Raw genomic sequence first — 16,372 nt, 5'->3', positions numbered from 1 at the left:
CCTACATAAATAGCCCAGATCTTGGGATGCTGATCAATACATTAGCTGCTGAATGCCCACTAGCTCCATTGTATGTAGTTCTATAGGGGTAGGTCCATAAACGTACAATGGCCCTATGACTATTCTGAGCCTAAAACCTCATTCAGATAAAAATCACACCTGCATTTGTCTAGTTATAGTAGCTCCCGAGTGGCACAGCGGCCTAAGGCACTGCATCTCAATGCTAGCGGTGTCACTACAGACCCTGGTTCGATCTCGGGCTGTATCACAACCGGCCGTGATCGGGAGTCTCACAGGGCGGCGCACAATTGGCCCAGCGTCATCCGGGTTAGGGGTGGGTTTGGCCGGGGTAGGCCATCATTGTAAAATAAGAATTTGTTATTAACTGACATGCCTAGTTAAATAACTAAAATATAGAAGTAGGGGCTATTAGGGTCACGTGTCTATTCATTCATACAGGTCTACGTCCCCTCATGCCATTGATATACCCGAGTGACCGACCCCTATCCCTCACTACACATGCAATCTTCTCTCCATCACTAAACATCTGAGAGTCATGAATAATCTCCCAAACCAAGCGAGAAACCCGGCCAGGGGACAATAATTTGGCTTGGCACTGCTTGCATCAGCGCTGTAATAGCGTTAAATAATCCTAGCCAAGTCTATCTTAACTCGACGATAGAACATTCGTGGAGTTGAGCTATGCTTGGCTAAAATAACCCATGATTTAGAGACAGAGAGAGACGCAAAGCAGAGGCAGTTATATGCATCTCACCCGCTAGTCCTCCTCTGCCATCCCCGTGGCCCTTGCGTTTCTGGAGGATGAAATAGGGATTTGCTCGCTCGGTTATCCACAACGCACCCGCCTGCAACACCTCTTCAGGGTGCACCCACATCTTCGTCCAGTTGATTCTAAAAGCACATCAAATCCAGCTGATTCAGGCGGTGCCTGTCAAATGAACTGGAATGCTGGTTCGGTCTGTCCAGTGGCTGAGGCTCGATGCAGGTCCACCGAATAACACGTACAATTGGACAAGGACAACTTGGTTGCAGTGTAGGTATAGAACTATGACAGCATAAAGGGCCTATTTGTTCGCTAAAAACACGCAAAAATAAAATACGCTCTCCAAACTTCCATGCACGGCCGCGTGCGAGAAGGTGATTGGATTCCAGCCGTGCACGCCAAATATGCAAAAAGAATGTGTGCAATACATTCAGTGGAACTCAATTACTAGGTGGCAAAAGCAGTTTTCGCATTAAAACAACCGAATCTGACAGATTTCTGTAGGGATGGATCTGAGAGCGACACTTCGGTTCGGTCTTTGTTGTTTATCATCTGTGTTGTAACCGCTGTCAGGTGGATATCGGTGCCGCCAACGAGTCCTCGTAACATCGGTCGTCAGATATTTCAGAATGAGCGATGATTGGACGCTAAATAATGTCCCCACAAGCACGTTATATCCACTAAGCTATTTACAACCTACTATCCAACATTAGTATGCTGCCTGCCTCCACATCGAACAACAATGTAATTTAATGCAACCCACTCTCTAGCGCCGCTACTGCACAGCTCCGTATCAACAACACGCGTCATAGAGTGGCCACATCGTTACGTCAACTTTGTGGGAGGTGGTTGCGAAATTATAGCCTAGGCCCTACGTGGTAATAAAATATGAATTCAAATGACTAAAGTTGTTCTTCGATATGACTTGGCTACTGTTTACAAATATCCGGTGTCGAAGCTGTCTTAAGGCGGAAAACTGTCACCGCTGGCTCTTGCTGTTTTGCATTTGTTGTTTTTGCCACCTGGTACCAATTAGTGGATCAATTGTAATGGTTTCCATGGTTTCTGTCATCTGTACTTTATTCTTTAATGCAAATATAATCAAAGCATTTTTATAAGCAAATACAATTGCCATAACTTACACCTATGTCCAGTGGGTAGCCTATAGGGGTTTTACAATGACATGCCGCACACATTTGGGATTTCTTAACTTGAGAAGGGGGTGTTTAAGAATGAAAACGTTGAATTTGTAAATTCCCAGTTAGTCAGAGGGCTGAAAAGGTACACGACAATCCTATCCAGTTTCAAACATCAGTTCCTTCAACACCACACACATCTGTCAGACATGAGTCAACAAATGTTTGTGTGTCAACATGTTGGGTAAATATGTGGGAGTTGATGGAGATAGAAATGGTTTATATTCCACAACACAATATATACATGTGTGGGTTTAGCTTTGCTAAACTGACTGCACTTCAAGGTTTCACAGCTTCTATCGACGCGTGGGAGACCTTGTCTGAGGTTGCTTCGACTTTCCCTCGACAGACCACAGTAAGTAAAAGGGTTTCGGAGCTGCAGAGACGAGACCGATGTCGCTACATTTTCAGTTTTTGTCGGTTTAGACTGAGGCTGAAGGTAGGGACAAGCAGATGTGCATAGTGCACTATTTTTTTACCCTCCACCTATTCACCAGTAACCACAGTGGGGCTGTGTTAGGGACTCTGTTCAGTCAGTGTTTGTGTACATAGTCTGGAGGAACAGTTTCATCCACAGATGTGGGGGATGGAAACTTGACATTTAGGACTAACAAACAAACCCACTGACATAATGCCGACTCAAAGGGACCCCCTAAATACGTGTAATTGAGTTCACGAGATCTCATTTCCAAATGAAGTTTACTCTGTTCTCTTTTCTTTCCTAAAGATACCTTTTATACTCTTCCACTAGATGGAAAAGTCCCCCTAAGTTTCACCCTGTTTCATACAAAACCTTTTGTGTTTCTAGCCTCAACTTTTCTTCTGATGTCACTCAAAAGCACCTTAAATGTAGGGCAGGATTCAAGTGAAGCCTACCTTTCTGCCATTTAGTGGCAAATTAATTCATAATTGGATTAGGTTTAAGTGTAGAGTTGATTAAATGTTATGCTACACAAAAATATATAACACATTTTTCTAAACTAATCCAACCAGTTAGTTAGATTTTTTTAATCCCATTACTGAAATAGTTGTCAGTTTAAATGGCTTAGACTTCCATCTCCTACTGAGACAAGCTGTCCTGACAGAGATGGGGATTTCTTCAATGTTTTTTACTGTCAGGCAGACATCAGGGATTGAGGCTTTCAAGCTTTTTTCTCAGTCCCAGTCGAGTTAAACCCTTCATTGTTGAGTTGATCGTGGAGAGCTGCTTTCCGCTTGGCAGTAGGGCCTTCCTCCCTGCCTTCTCTTACCATCACAGAACCAAAACAGAACGATCTGTTCCATAGCTTCGCATCTGACACATCCTCACATCCCCATTTTAGAAGCAGTCCTTCCCTTAAAAAAAATGGATGCAGAACTGAAACAAGGGTTCCCATTCCAAGGAAATCTTCCTTTTCCTGCACCTGTTCTGTTGTGAGCTGCCAAAACCCCGAAATCAAGACAGTGGTGCTACGGTAAACACTCCTTGAAGGAGAAAACACCTAAAAGTAAGGATTTCCCCAGTATATAACTGAATAAGGAAAGGAGGATACCTAGTCAGCTGCACAACTGAATGCATTCAACCGAAATGTGTCTTCCTCATTTTACCCAACCCCTCTGAATCAGAGAGGTGCAAGGGGCTGCCTTATTCAATGTCATCGGTGCAGTTGTTGTTTAACTGCCTTGCTCAAGGGCAGAAGAGCAGATTTTTCCATCTTGCCGACTCGGGATTCAAACCAGAGACCATTCAGTTACTGGCCCCACACTCTTAACGGCTAGGCTACCTAGGCACCCCAGAATAGCATAGTTAGTGTATGTCATATTTAGGCTATTTCTAGGGTGTAGGCAGTGGTGTAAAGTACTTAAGTACAATTTCTTTAAAGTACTACTTAAGTAGGTTTTTTGGGGTATCTGTACTTTACCTTACTGTTTATATTTTTGACAACTTTCACTTTTACTTCACTACATTCTTAAAGAAAATAATGTACTTTTTTCTCCATTAATTTTCCCTGACACCCAAAAGTACTCGTTACATTTTGAATGCTTAGCAGAACAGGAAAATTGTCCAATTCACGCACTTATCAAGAGAATACGTGGTCATCCACCTCTGGCTATCCGTACATTTTCAAAACAAGAAAATGGTGCCACCTGTTTTGCATAATATAATGAATTTGAAATGATTTATACTTACACTTCGACTTTTGATGTTTAAGTATATTTTAGCAATTACATTTACTTTTGGTACTTAAGTATATTCAGAACCAAATACTTTTAGACTTTTACTCAAGTAGTATTTTACTGGGTGACTTTCACTTTTAATTGAGGAACTTTCTATTAAGGTATCTATACTTTTACTTAAGTCTGACAACTGCTACTTTTTCCACCACTGGGTGTAGGGAACCTAAATCAAAAAGGGCAGTTTATTATTGGTTATCGACAGATTTGTTCCACATTCAAGGAATGAAGGGGGCTTTTGAGAAATGGAGAAGACCACATGCAGATCAAACGGGTCGAATAGTGAAGCCTTGAAGAAAGAGGAGAACAGTCGGCCTGTTTGAAGATTATGTGTTATTGTTATTGTCTGTATTATTACTTCTAACCAGTGGTGGAAAAGGTATCCAATTGTCATAATTCTGTAAAAGTAAAGATACCGTAAAAGAAAATTCCTAATTAAAATTCCTGGCTTTCTAGGCGGAGTTGCAAAGAAAAAGCCATATCTCAGACTGGCCAATAAAAAGAAAAGATTAAGATGGGCAAAAGAACACAAGACACTGGACAGAGGAACTCTGCCTAGAAGGCCAGCATCCCGGAGTCACCTCTTCACTGTTGACGTTGAGACTGGTGTTTTGTGTGTACTATTTAATGAAGCTGCCAGTTGAGGACTTGTGAGGCGTCTGTTTCGCAAACTAGACACTCTAATGTACCTGTTCTCTTGCTCAGTTGTGCACCGGGGCCTCCCACTCCTCTTTCTATTCTAGTTAGAGTCAGTTTGCGCTGTTCTGTGAAGGGAGTAGTACACAGCGTTGTATGAGATCTTCAGTTTCTTGGCAATTTCTCGCATGGAATAGCCTTCATTTCTCAGAACAAGAAAAGACTGACAAGTTTCAGAAGAAAGTTATTTGTTTCTGGCCATTTTGTGCCTGTAATCAAACCCACAAATGCTGATGCTCCAGATACTCAACTAGTCTAAAGAAGGCCAGTTTTATAGCTTCTTTAACCAGAACAACAGTTTTCAGCTGTGCTAACATAATTGCAAACGGGTTTTCTAATGATCAATTAGCCTTTTAAAATGATAAACTTGGATTAGTTAACACAACGTGCCATTGGAACACAGGAGTGATGGTTGCTGATAATGGGCCTCTGTACGCCTATGTAGATATTCCATTAAAACTCTGCCGTTTCCAGCTACAATAGTCATTTACAACATTAACAATGTCTACACTGTATTTCTGATCAATTTGATGTTATTTTAATGGACAAAAAAAGTGCTTTTCTTTCAAAAACAAGGACATTTCTATGTGACCCCAACCTTTTGAACGGTAGTGTAAGTATTCACACCCCTGAGTTAATACATGTTAGAATACCCTTTGACAGTGATTACAGCTGGGAGTATTTCTTGGTAAGTCAGAGCTTTGCACCCCTGGATTGTACAATATTTTTTTTTAAATGAACATTTCTTTAAGCTCTGTCAAGCAGATTTAAGTCAAAACTCAGGAACATTCAATCTTGTCTTGGTAAGCAACTCTAGTATATATTTGGCCTTGTGTTTTAGGTTATTGTCCTGCTGAAAGGTGTAACAATGTGCGCTGAGAGTCCGGAAGCAAGTTCAGGGAGTGAGTGTTAAGAAAATAAAGGGAACATAATACAAAACAAGAAACATTAACAATGATGCCTGGGGAAGGAACCAAAGGGAGTGACATATATTGGGAAGTGATGGGGTCCAGATGAGTCTTGACGATGCACAGGTGCGCGTAACGACGGTGGTAAGTGTGCGCCATAACGAGCAGCCTGGTGACCTAGAGGCCGGTGAGGGAGCACACGTGACAAAAGGTGAATTTGTCTCCCAGTGTCTGTTGGAAAGCAGACTACTGAACCAGGCTTTCCTCTAGGATTTAGTCTGTGCCTAGCTTTATTTATAAAGTTTTTACCCCTTTTTCATGATACCCAATTGGTAGTTAGTCTTGTCCCATTGCTGCAACTCCCATACGGACTCGGGAGAGGCTAATGTGGAGAGCCATGCATCCTCCGAAACGTGACCCTGCCAAGCCGCACTGCTTCTTGACACACTGCTCGCTTAACCCGGAAGCCAGCATGACCAATGTGTCGGAGGAAACACCGTACAACTGGCGACCGTGTCAGTGTGCATGCGCTGTTTGAAATTCACTGTTCGACTAAGGGACCTAGATAATTGTATGTGTGGGGTACAGAGATGAGGTAGGCATTCAAAAATCATTGTAGCCCTTTCCTGCAGTCAATGACCAAGCACACTATTTGGCCTCATGGGTGGAATGTTATTAATATTATTCATAGTTTTATTAATAACGTTTTTTTTTAAACAGACAAATGACAGTGTTTCTATGTCAAACAGTTTTGTTATATTTCAGTCTTCTGTGATGTATATAAAGTGTAATATTGGGATGCAAAATCAAAATGTAATAGATCAACTCTATATCTGACCTGGTATAGGTGACTTGTTTTAAGCCCATAACCATGTGTGTGAGGTATATACTTTGTTTCAATGTAGATTTGTTTAAGACTACCAATAATCACTGTGACCGTGATTTAGCCCACTGCAGTATTAAACACTATTATTGCACATAGTGAGTCCATGCAACCTACTGTATTCTGTGAGTTAAGCACATTCTTACTCCTGAACTTATTTAGGCTTGCCATAACAAAGGGGTTGAATACTTATTGACTCAAGACATTTCAGTTTTTCATTTTTAATTGATTTGTAAATATAATTCCACTTTGACATTATGGGGTATTTTGTGTAGGTGCTGTACACCACCACAAAGTATCATGGAATGGCACAAACAGAAACTGTGCTGTTGTTGATGTGTTCTGTGTCATTCTGTGTTCTGAGTCATTTCCTTAAACTTCCCCCGTGTCTCTGATACCAACATAACAAATGTCAGCTAGCTGTCAGCTACTGTAAGAGATATATATTTCACAATTTGCTTACTATTAACAAGGCACCTGACCACTGACTGAGGGCCAAATTCATACGGTCTTGTGCAAATACTGCACTGTGGGTTTGATTGAATTGAATCCAAAAGTATTACGTCAATAGTTTTACGTCTTGGCAAATCCAGATCAAATGGAATCGATTTTGTCATTTCATATGTGATGGCAATGGCATAAAATACTTTTGGTTTCCTACTTCAAAACGGTAAGGAAAGTGATTAGATGGCGACATGGCCTAGTTATTTCCAGTGAACTCTCCCTTCCCAAGGCCGTGCTGTGGAAATGCAACAACCTGTCACATTATTACTGTAAAAAAAATACTCTCTAGAGGAAATATACCATCTCATCTGACCTCATGTAGGTTTACTGTATCTATCTCCATCTGTCTATATGAACACAATGGTGTGTGTGTGTGTGTGTGTGTGTGTGTGTGTGTGTGTGTGTGTGTGTGTGTGTGTGTGTGTGTGTGTGTGTGTGTGTGTGTGTGTGTGTAGGCTACTGTACTAAACAACAGTCTGTCATTCTCAGATCCTCCTGGTATCCAGCCTCGTCCAGAAACGTGTCCACGAAATATCTGGTCAATCCGATTTTTCACAGAAGCACATGTTGTTTTATGGCTACATTTCTCCATGGTTAATTAAACGTTTAGTATTCTGGGTGTTCAGAATAATTACACATCAATAGTGGCAACGCAACAAGCCTGAGACTGTATGGCTCGGTTCCAATATCCACACTAACATATCTCTTAGCATGAAGCCATATTAGGCATGCATTCAGGTGGTATGCTAGTGTGGATATGTAGATTTACCCAGAGCCCCCCCCAACACTGCTTTAGTCCAACCGGCTGGTCAGATGCCCTAACATGATAAGCTTGACACTTAGAAATACTTATTGAACCTTCCAGAATACAGTTCAATGCATATAATAATATACTGTCTCTGTTCATGGGGTTGCTGTTTACACTAAAATACATATAGCAGGGTTTCTTATTCACAGTTTGTGTGTGTGTGTGATATCTATTAGCCCTTGTCATGTATTGTACATGTTCCTGGGTCTAATTATAGCTGGTTATCACACAAACATACACACACTGTATGTACATGTAGTATATACTACTGTTTATTATATGTCACTTTATTCCTAGTTATATGTACATATCTACCTCAATTACCTCGTACCCCTGCACATTGACTCGGTACTAGTACCCTGGGTATATCATTACTCATTGTGTATTTATTATTTGTTTTATTATTACGTGTTTTACTTTCTATTATTCCTCTATTTTCTTTCTTTCTGCATAGTTGCTAAGTGAAGTAATTAAGCATTTCACTGTTAGTCTACACCTGTTGTTTACAAAGCGTGTGACAGATAACATTTGATTTGAGTTCATGTAAAACTATTATTAGACTGTATTTATCTAGACTTCCTTTCATTGGAAAGAATGTGATTAATTGGGACGTATGTAGGGCCTATGACGCACTAATCCTGTATTCTCTCTTCCAAAGGCTGGCATGATGACGGACATGTCGTAGGATACAGTGCTCTCTTGAGGCCAACGTGAAGAACTGCTTGCAAGATGTAATCACAATATTTACCCAGCAGAGGGCAATGTTTACTTGATTACAGGTCACAGACCCACGGCTATGAGCATGTTATTTTTCTGCAATGTGTCTTGACAATATTAACCTGTAATTCAAAACCCCCAATGTAAATTGTGTGTGTGTGTGTGTGTGTAAACAACATTGCCCTCTGCTGGGTAAATATTGTGATTACATATTGCAAGCATATATATATGAGTTTTCAAAAGTTTTCAAACACCTACTCATTCAAGGGTTTTTCTTTATTTTGACTATTTTCTACATTGTAGAATAATGGTGAAGACATCAAAACTATGAAATAACACGTCATGAATCATGTAGTAACCATAAAAGTCTAAAACAAATCAAAATATATTTTATATGTGAGATTCTTCAAATAGCCACCCTTTGACAGCTTTGCACAGCTTTGCACAGCTTTGCACACTCTTGGCATTCTCTCAACCAGCTTCATGAGGTAGTCACCTGGAATGCATTTCAATTAACAGGTGTGCCTTCTTAAAAGTTCATTTGTGGAATTAATTTCCTTCCTAATGCGTTTGAGCCAATCAGTTGTGTTGTGACAAGGTGTGTGTGTGTGTGTGTGTGTGTGGGGGGGTGTATATACTGAAGTCCATATTATATACCAAGTCCATATTATAGTAAGAACATTTCAAAAATAAGTCAATCCAGAAAATTTCAAGAACTTTGAAAGTTTCTTCAAGTGCAATCCCAAAAACCATCAAGCGCTATGATGAAACTGGCTCTCATGAGGAACACCACAAGAATGGAAGACCCAGAGTCACCTCTGCTGCAGAGGATCAGTTCATTAGAGTTACCAGCCTCAGAAATTGAAGCCCAAATAAATGCTTCACAGAGTTCAAGTAACTGACACATCTCAGCATCAACTGTTCAGAGGAGACTATGTGAATCAGGCCTTCATGGTTGAATTGCTGCAAAGAAACTACTAAAGGACACCAATAAGAAGAAGAGACTTGCTTGGGCCAAGAAACACGAGCAATGGACATTAGACCAGTGGAAATTTGTTCTTTGGTCTGGAGTCCAAATTGGAGATTTTTGGTTCCAACCGCCGTGTCTTTGTGAGACGCGGTGTGGGTGAACGGATGATCTCCGCATGTGTATTTCCCACCGTAAAGCATAGAGGTGGTGGTGTGATGGTGCTTTGCTGGTGACACTGTCTGTGATTTATTTAGAATTCAAGGCACACGTAACCAGTATGGCCACCACAGCATTCTGTAGATATGCCATCTCATCTGGTTTGGGGTTAGTGGGACTACAATTTGTTTTTCAACAGGACAATAACCCAACACACCTCCAGGCTGTGAAGGGCTATTTTACCAAGAAGGAGAGTGATGGAGTGCTGCATCAGATAACCTGGCCTCCACAATCTCCTGACATCAACCAAATTGAGATGGTTTGGGATGAGTCGGACAGCAGAGTGAAGGAATAGCATCCAGCAAGTGCTCAGCATATGTGGGAACTCCTTCAAGACTGTTGGAAAAGCATTCCAGGTGAAGCTGGTTGAGAGAATGCCAAGCGTGTGCAAAGCGGTCATCAAGGCAAAGGGTGGCTATTTGAAGAATCTCAAATATAAAATATATTATGATTTGATTAACACTTTTCTGGTTACTGCATGATTCCATATGTGTTATTTCATAGTTGTGATGTCTTCCCTACTATTATGTAGAAAATAGTAAAAATAAAGAAAAACCCTTGACCCTCTAAAACGTTTGACCGGTAGTTATATATATATATATATATATATATATATATATATATATATATATATATATATATATGTTTTTTTTACTAACAACTTTGTTGGGCGAAAATAAATAATTCGCGGTCGCCTATTACCGATCCCTGTATAGCCGAACACTAGCTTTTACTATGGGGGACAGGTTCGACTATCTTCGTGATCCCCGCCCAGGTCACATGTTTAAGAAAGCTTGGCCAGCGCGCACAGCTGACTGACAACAACATTGCAGGCCAGTCGCTTAGGTAGCAGTAGGCAGGGTGGAGAAGCACGACTACAACCAACTGTTTAAAAACATTTCTGTCAACAACCAGTTGGTTTGCTGCATCACTTTTCAAGTATTTCAACTTCAGGGTAGTCTGAAATCGTAGTCGTCGAGCTTGGAAAGGGGGGGGGAGGCTACCAGCGAGAGGCAGCTTTTAGGCTTGGTGGAGAGGGAAACACTCGCTATATCCTCGGACTGAACATGGCAATGTCCCTCATCCAAGCCTGCCGCAGTCTAGCTCTCTCAACATGGCTGCTATCCTTTTGCTTCGTGCATTTGCTGTGCCTGGACTTTACGGTGGCGGAGAAAGAAGAATGGTACACCGCGTTTGTCAACATTACTTATGTGGATCCCGTGACTTCAGAAATCAAAACAGAGAAGACTGAGTGTGGAAGATATGGCGAGCACTCCCCCAAGAAAGAAGCAAGAGGGCAAGTGTTGATGCCTTTGCTTTTGCAAGAGAGACAAGCTTGCGACCCGAACGTTAAGTATCCCCTGCCTTATCAAAACAGTGCTTGGATGGCGTTGATAGCTGCAGGCAATTGTACATTCAGAGATAAAATTCGCAACGTCGCTGCACTCCACAACGCTTCTGCAGTCATAATTTATAACGTGGGCTCCACTAATGTCAACGATACCATAACAATGCCTCATCAAGGTAAACTACACTTTCGGCGAAGCAATGCAACATACTTATCAAGCTTACATGACTGTATGCGATGCACTGTATCACTTGTATGAGACACTGTACTTGTCACTGTTGTGACTTGGTGACAGTTTACAAGTGCTCTGCCCTCTTATCATGTCGTTATGGCAATGGCACACATTGTTTTAGGCTGTTGAAGACTGTCAGTAAGCTACAAGCTCAAAACGGTCAAACTCACTATTATATATTGAACTAATCAACAAAGAAGCACATTGTCCATTTGCTGCCAGTTGTGCCTACAAGTGCAAATCATAACAAGATGTAAGCTCAATGCAGTCCTCAAACCCTAAACCATTTTGATGTATCATTGTCTCTCAAGACAATTGTTTGGTGAACTGATCATGTATTAGTGTTATAATTCAATAGTAAACCGGCATCACTCCTCATTCCTCCTAGCTGTGTGATAATTATCAATGAACAACTTTTCTCCACAAAACTAGATTTTGGATTGCAGGCCTACTTTTTAAGGGAATGGGCCCCTTGTGTAAAATATATATGTTGATATTATGCTACATAGCCCATGCATGAACTCACCATGACACTCTGGGAGTTGTATCCACCTGGCTCGTATAGACTATTGATGCATGTTTCCCTGACTGCATTGGGATATCCTACACATTCCCTTTACATTTTAGCCTATATCTAATTGTAATGCATATCTAATTCTTACTGGTTCTGAACTGGGCCAAATGTTGAGTCAGGGGTTGGCATGGTACTGGCTCAGACCAGGCTGAGGCTGTTGTGTAAACTAAAGAGTTCTCCTGTAATTTCTCTCTCCGGCTCATTCTTTACCGCATCAAAATCTGACCTCACCTCGCTCCCTGTCCTTCTTCAGCACTGACAACTCACCAGGTGAAAGCCAGCCTCATGATGAGCTTCCACCATTATTGTTTTCACTTGTCAAGTATGTTCCAATCAGTACACATGAAGGGAGATGAATAATATATATATATATATATATTTTGTTTTTTACAATTCTCCTGCTCTCACCCTGAGCCATGTAGGAAAGAATCAAGGACAAAGAGGAGCAGAGGGGGCAGGAAGTAGGAGGATTTTAGTTTTAGGTGGACATAAATATTAATGGAAGAAGGATTTAGCACAGTTACGATTTCATCCCAAAATTATTTCAATTTTTGGGTTGTAAAACTGATTCCTGCTTTGCAAGAGATCCAAATGGCAATCCATATTGGTACAGCTTCTGTCAACTTAGTGTGTGTGTGCATGTAGAAGAGTGATTGTTTTCATAAAACCTATCCAATTCAATGGTGACACTGAAATACCATAAATACACTTAGTGTATTAATGGGGTCGACAGACTAATTCAAACTTACTAATTGAGTAATCTCTGTTTGCCTTGACTTGAACATCTACAGAAAGCGGCAGTTACTATGACAACTTTTCTTAGACATCTGATTTCGTGGCGTGCTTTTAATTTAACTATCACAGCGTAGTGGTGGGTGGACATGTTTAAGATGAGCCAGCTTGGAGAGTCTGTCCATGGGAATATCTGAGTCAGCCGTTCCCCCCCAAGCACATCCAATGGACATTTTAATCAGTTGGGTATGTTATCCCTCAGTCGAAGGTGTTTCCGTCTCCAATACTGGAGCCAGCAGAGAAGGCTTTAATAGACAAAACTGGTGTTAACTGGCTGCCAAGTTTCTACTGTAGACCGCTCTCTTTCATATCTAGGCTGGGTAGGCCCCCCTAGCTCTGCAAGTGACAGTTTGGTGGTGGTGGGCTCTGGCCACTCTGTAAACTTGCACCAACGGTGAAAAGGTCTTAGGAGAAACCTAGGGTTCGGGCATCTTATGAGTCCAACACAAAACACCCTCCTCCTCTCATCTCTATCCCTGATCATCCATGATCCATACCTTCTCTCCACATTCCTTATCTTTTCACATGCAGTCTAGTCTTCATATACAGTACCTCGGAAAGTATTCAGACCCCTTGACTTTTTCCACATTTTATTACGTTACAGCCTTATTCTAAAATGTATTAAATATTTTGTTTTCCTGAGCAATCTACACACAATACCCCATAATGACAAGAGCGAAAATGGGTTTTTATATTTGTTTTGCCAATTTATTACAAATAAACACCTTATTTAGAAAAATATTCAGGCCCTTTGCTATGAGACTCAATTGAGCTCAGGTGCATCCTGTTTCCATTGATCCTCCTTGAGATGTTTCTACAACTTGATTGGAGTCCACCTGTTGTAAATTCAATTGATTGGACATGATTTGGCAAGGCACACACCTGTCAATATATGGTTCCACAGTTGACAGTGCATGTCAGAGAAAAAACCAAGCCACGAGGTCCAAGGAATTGTCCGTAGAGCTCCAAGACAGGATTGTGTTGAGGCACAGATCTGGGGAAGGGTACCAAAAAATGTCTGCAGCATTGAAGGTCCCCAAGAACACAGTAGCCTCCATAATCTTTAAATGGAAGATGTTTGGAACCACCAAGACTCTTCCTAGAGCTGGCCACCCAGCCAAACTGAGCAATCGGGGGAGAAGGGCCTTGACAGAGCTCTAGAGTTCCTCTGTGGAGATGGAGAACCTTCCAGAAGGACAACCATCTCTGCAGCACTCCACCAATCAAGCCTTTATGGTAGAGTGGCCAGACGGAAGCCACTCCTCAATAAAAGGAAAATGACAAGGTTCTCTGGTCTGATGAAACATAGATTGAACTATTTGGCCTGAATGCCAAGCGTCACGTCTGGAGGAAACCTGGCACCATCCCTACGGTGAAGCATGGTGGTGGCAGCATCATGCTGTGGGGATGTCTTTCAGCGGCAGGGACTGGGAGACTAGTCAGGTTTGAGGCAAAGACGATAGGAGTGAAGTACAGAGAGATCCTTGATGAAAACCTGCTCCAGAGCACTCAGGACCTCAGCCTGGGGTGAAGATTCACCTTCCATCAGGACAATGACCCTAAGCACACAGCCAAGACAATGCAGGAGTGACTTCGGGACAAGTCGCTGAATGTCCTTGAGTGGCCCTGCCAGGAGGGCCCGGATTTTAACCTGATCGAACATCCCTGGAGAGACCTGAAAATAGCTGTGCAGCGACGCTCCCCATCCAACCTGACAGAGCTTGAGAGGATCTGCAGAGAAGAATGGGGGGAAAACTCCCCAAATACAGGTGTGCCAAGCTTGTAGCGTCATACCCAAGAAGACTTGAGGCTGTAATTGCTGCCAAAGATGCTTCATGAAGTACTGAGTAAAGGCTCTGAAGACTTTTATGTAAATGTGATATTTCAGTTTTCTTTTATATATATATATGTATGTATTTGCAAAAATTCTAAAAACCTGTTTTTGCTTTGTCATTATGGTGTATTGTGTTTGATGAGGGGGAAAAAAACGATTTAATCAATTTTAGAATAAGGCTGTAATGTAACAAAAATTTGAAAAAGTCAAGGGGTCTGAATACTTTCCAAATGCACTGTATGACTCTGACGTGTGTGTGTGTGTGTGTGTGTGTGTGTGTATGGTTGCCCACATGCGTTTTTGAGCTCGGCTACGCTCCTTTGTCTTTTACTGTATCTCTGTTTACTGAGACAGATCATGCTAATGGTTTGAAACTAAACAAACCATGTCTGTATCTTAACACAACCTGACTGTGCGACTGGTTTGACGACGTGCTGTAAAATGTAGCACCCTCCTTTCACAATAGGTTATGCACTGCCGGTCAGCCAATCACCCTGTTAGCATGCTGCCAAACTGCATTAGCCTGCTGCAAAAGCACTGACACACCTCCTCTAACCAGTACAGAGTGGTGTCTGTCTGTATGGGCATCCAAGCTGTGCAGGTGATCGGGTTGCCATGAGGGTTGGCGTCAATGGAATGGTTACCATTGCGGACGTTTTTGCTTCTTTTAACTGAGGATTACGCCATGTGGACCACAACATGTAATTACATTCACATAAACCCCTTTGTTCACATTCACTGGCAGTCTCTGACAGATTCCAAGCCCTATCTGCATCATCTCCTGGACTGGACAGTGGCGTGCCAGCATGCTGGCTCCTAATGGGGAAGTGAGGAGAGATGATGGAAGGCCCTACCAGATGCCTCAGACACATGGGGCCAGCCGAGGAGAGGGGTTTGGGGGGTGGGTGGCTATCCCTGGCGAGCTCTCTGATACCCCCATCGGGTCCCTTCCTGCTTGGCTGGCACTGGCCCAGGAGATGTGTCTGTTAAGGTGTCAGCATTCTTCAGTTCGGCTGGCGCCGAGGTCGGCTAGGCGAACCGAACAAGTGTGCTTGTATACTCCCTTAAAAGACCCTCACTTGAAAAATGAGAAAAAAGCGGGGATAGTATTTTTTGTCAAATTTGAGACGCCAGTATACACTTCTTCAAAATAGTCCAAATTAATCTAAGATAACTTAAGAAATCTGTTATTCATTTTGAAGTTTTTGCTGAGGAGATCTTAGTCTCGCAATTTTACATCTAACTAAGATGTTTGGTGCAGTATTTGTCTCTTATTTAATTTTTTGCATGAAAATGAGTCATCTCTTGTTGAATGACAACAGACTTTATTGAAGAATCCCTACTATTGACCAATCACCGACGAAGAGGCGTAGACTTCGGCTACTGACTTCGGCTTGCCTCCAAAAAAATGGTTGTATGCCTGAACAACTGAAGTGAACAAAAACATCACAAAAAGTTGGCATTATATATGCACTAACTCTTCCAAACTATTTTGTCTGGGAAGCATGTGGATACTAGCCACACCACACACACACACACACACACACACACACACACACACACACACACCCTTCCTGCTGAGAGGGTACAGTGGGCCGGCAGTCCCTGGGTACCTACGGAAAAGAGGAGACTGTGCTATTTTTGGGGCTGCTAAGACTCATACTCCCAGCCCTGAGACGAACAGACAGAGATGGGG

The 16,372-nt window shown here is 42.0% G+C and overlaps 1 protein-coding gene and 1 pseudogene across 2 annotated transcripts in view; one reads left to right on the top strand and one right to left on the bottom strand.

Annotated features, from left to right (window-relative positions):
- Nucleotides 1-1,707, bottom strand: part of LOC123744192 (TBC1 domain family member 9-like) — a 28,846-nt pseudogene extending 27,139 nt beyond the window's left edge.
- An 8,991-nt stretch (nt 1,708-10,698) lies between these two features.
- The window catches only part of LOC106593996 (RING finger protein 150), a 32,593-nt gene continuing 26,919 nt past the window's right edge, over nt 10,699-16,372 (top strand). Inside the window, exon 1 of one of the 2 annotated variants that reach the window (XM_045722805.1) lies at nt 10,699-11,420. In XM_045722805.1, coding sequence (XP_045578761.1) covers nt 10,964-11,420 — 457 coding nt within the window. In that variant the 5' untranslated portion in view covers nt 10,699-10,963. The remainder of the gene's footprint in view (nt 11,421-16,372) is intronic. The other variant, XM_045722806.1, reaches the window with a different exon arrangement.

Source organism: Salmo salar, chromosome ssa08, assembly GCF_905237065.1.
Source record: "Salmo salar chromosome ssa08, Ssal_v3.1, whole genome shotgun sequence".
In the NCBI taxonomy this organism is placed as follows: domain Eukaryota; kingdom Metazoa; phylum Chordata; class Actinopteri; order Salmoniformes; family Salmonidae; genus Salmo; species Salmo salar.
The sequence above is the reverse complement of the archived record's forward strand: the minus strand, read 5'-3'. Positions and strand labels throughout refer to the sequence as shown.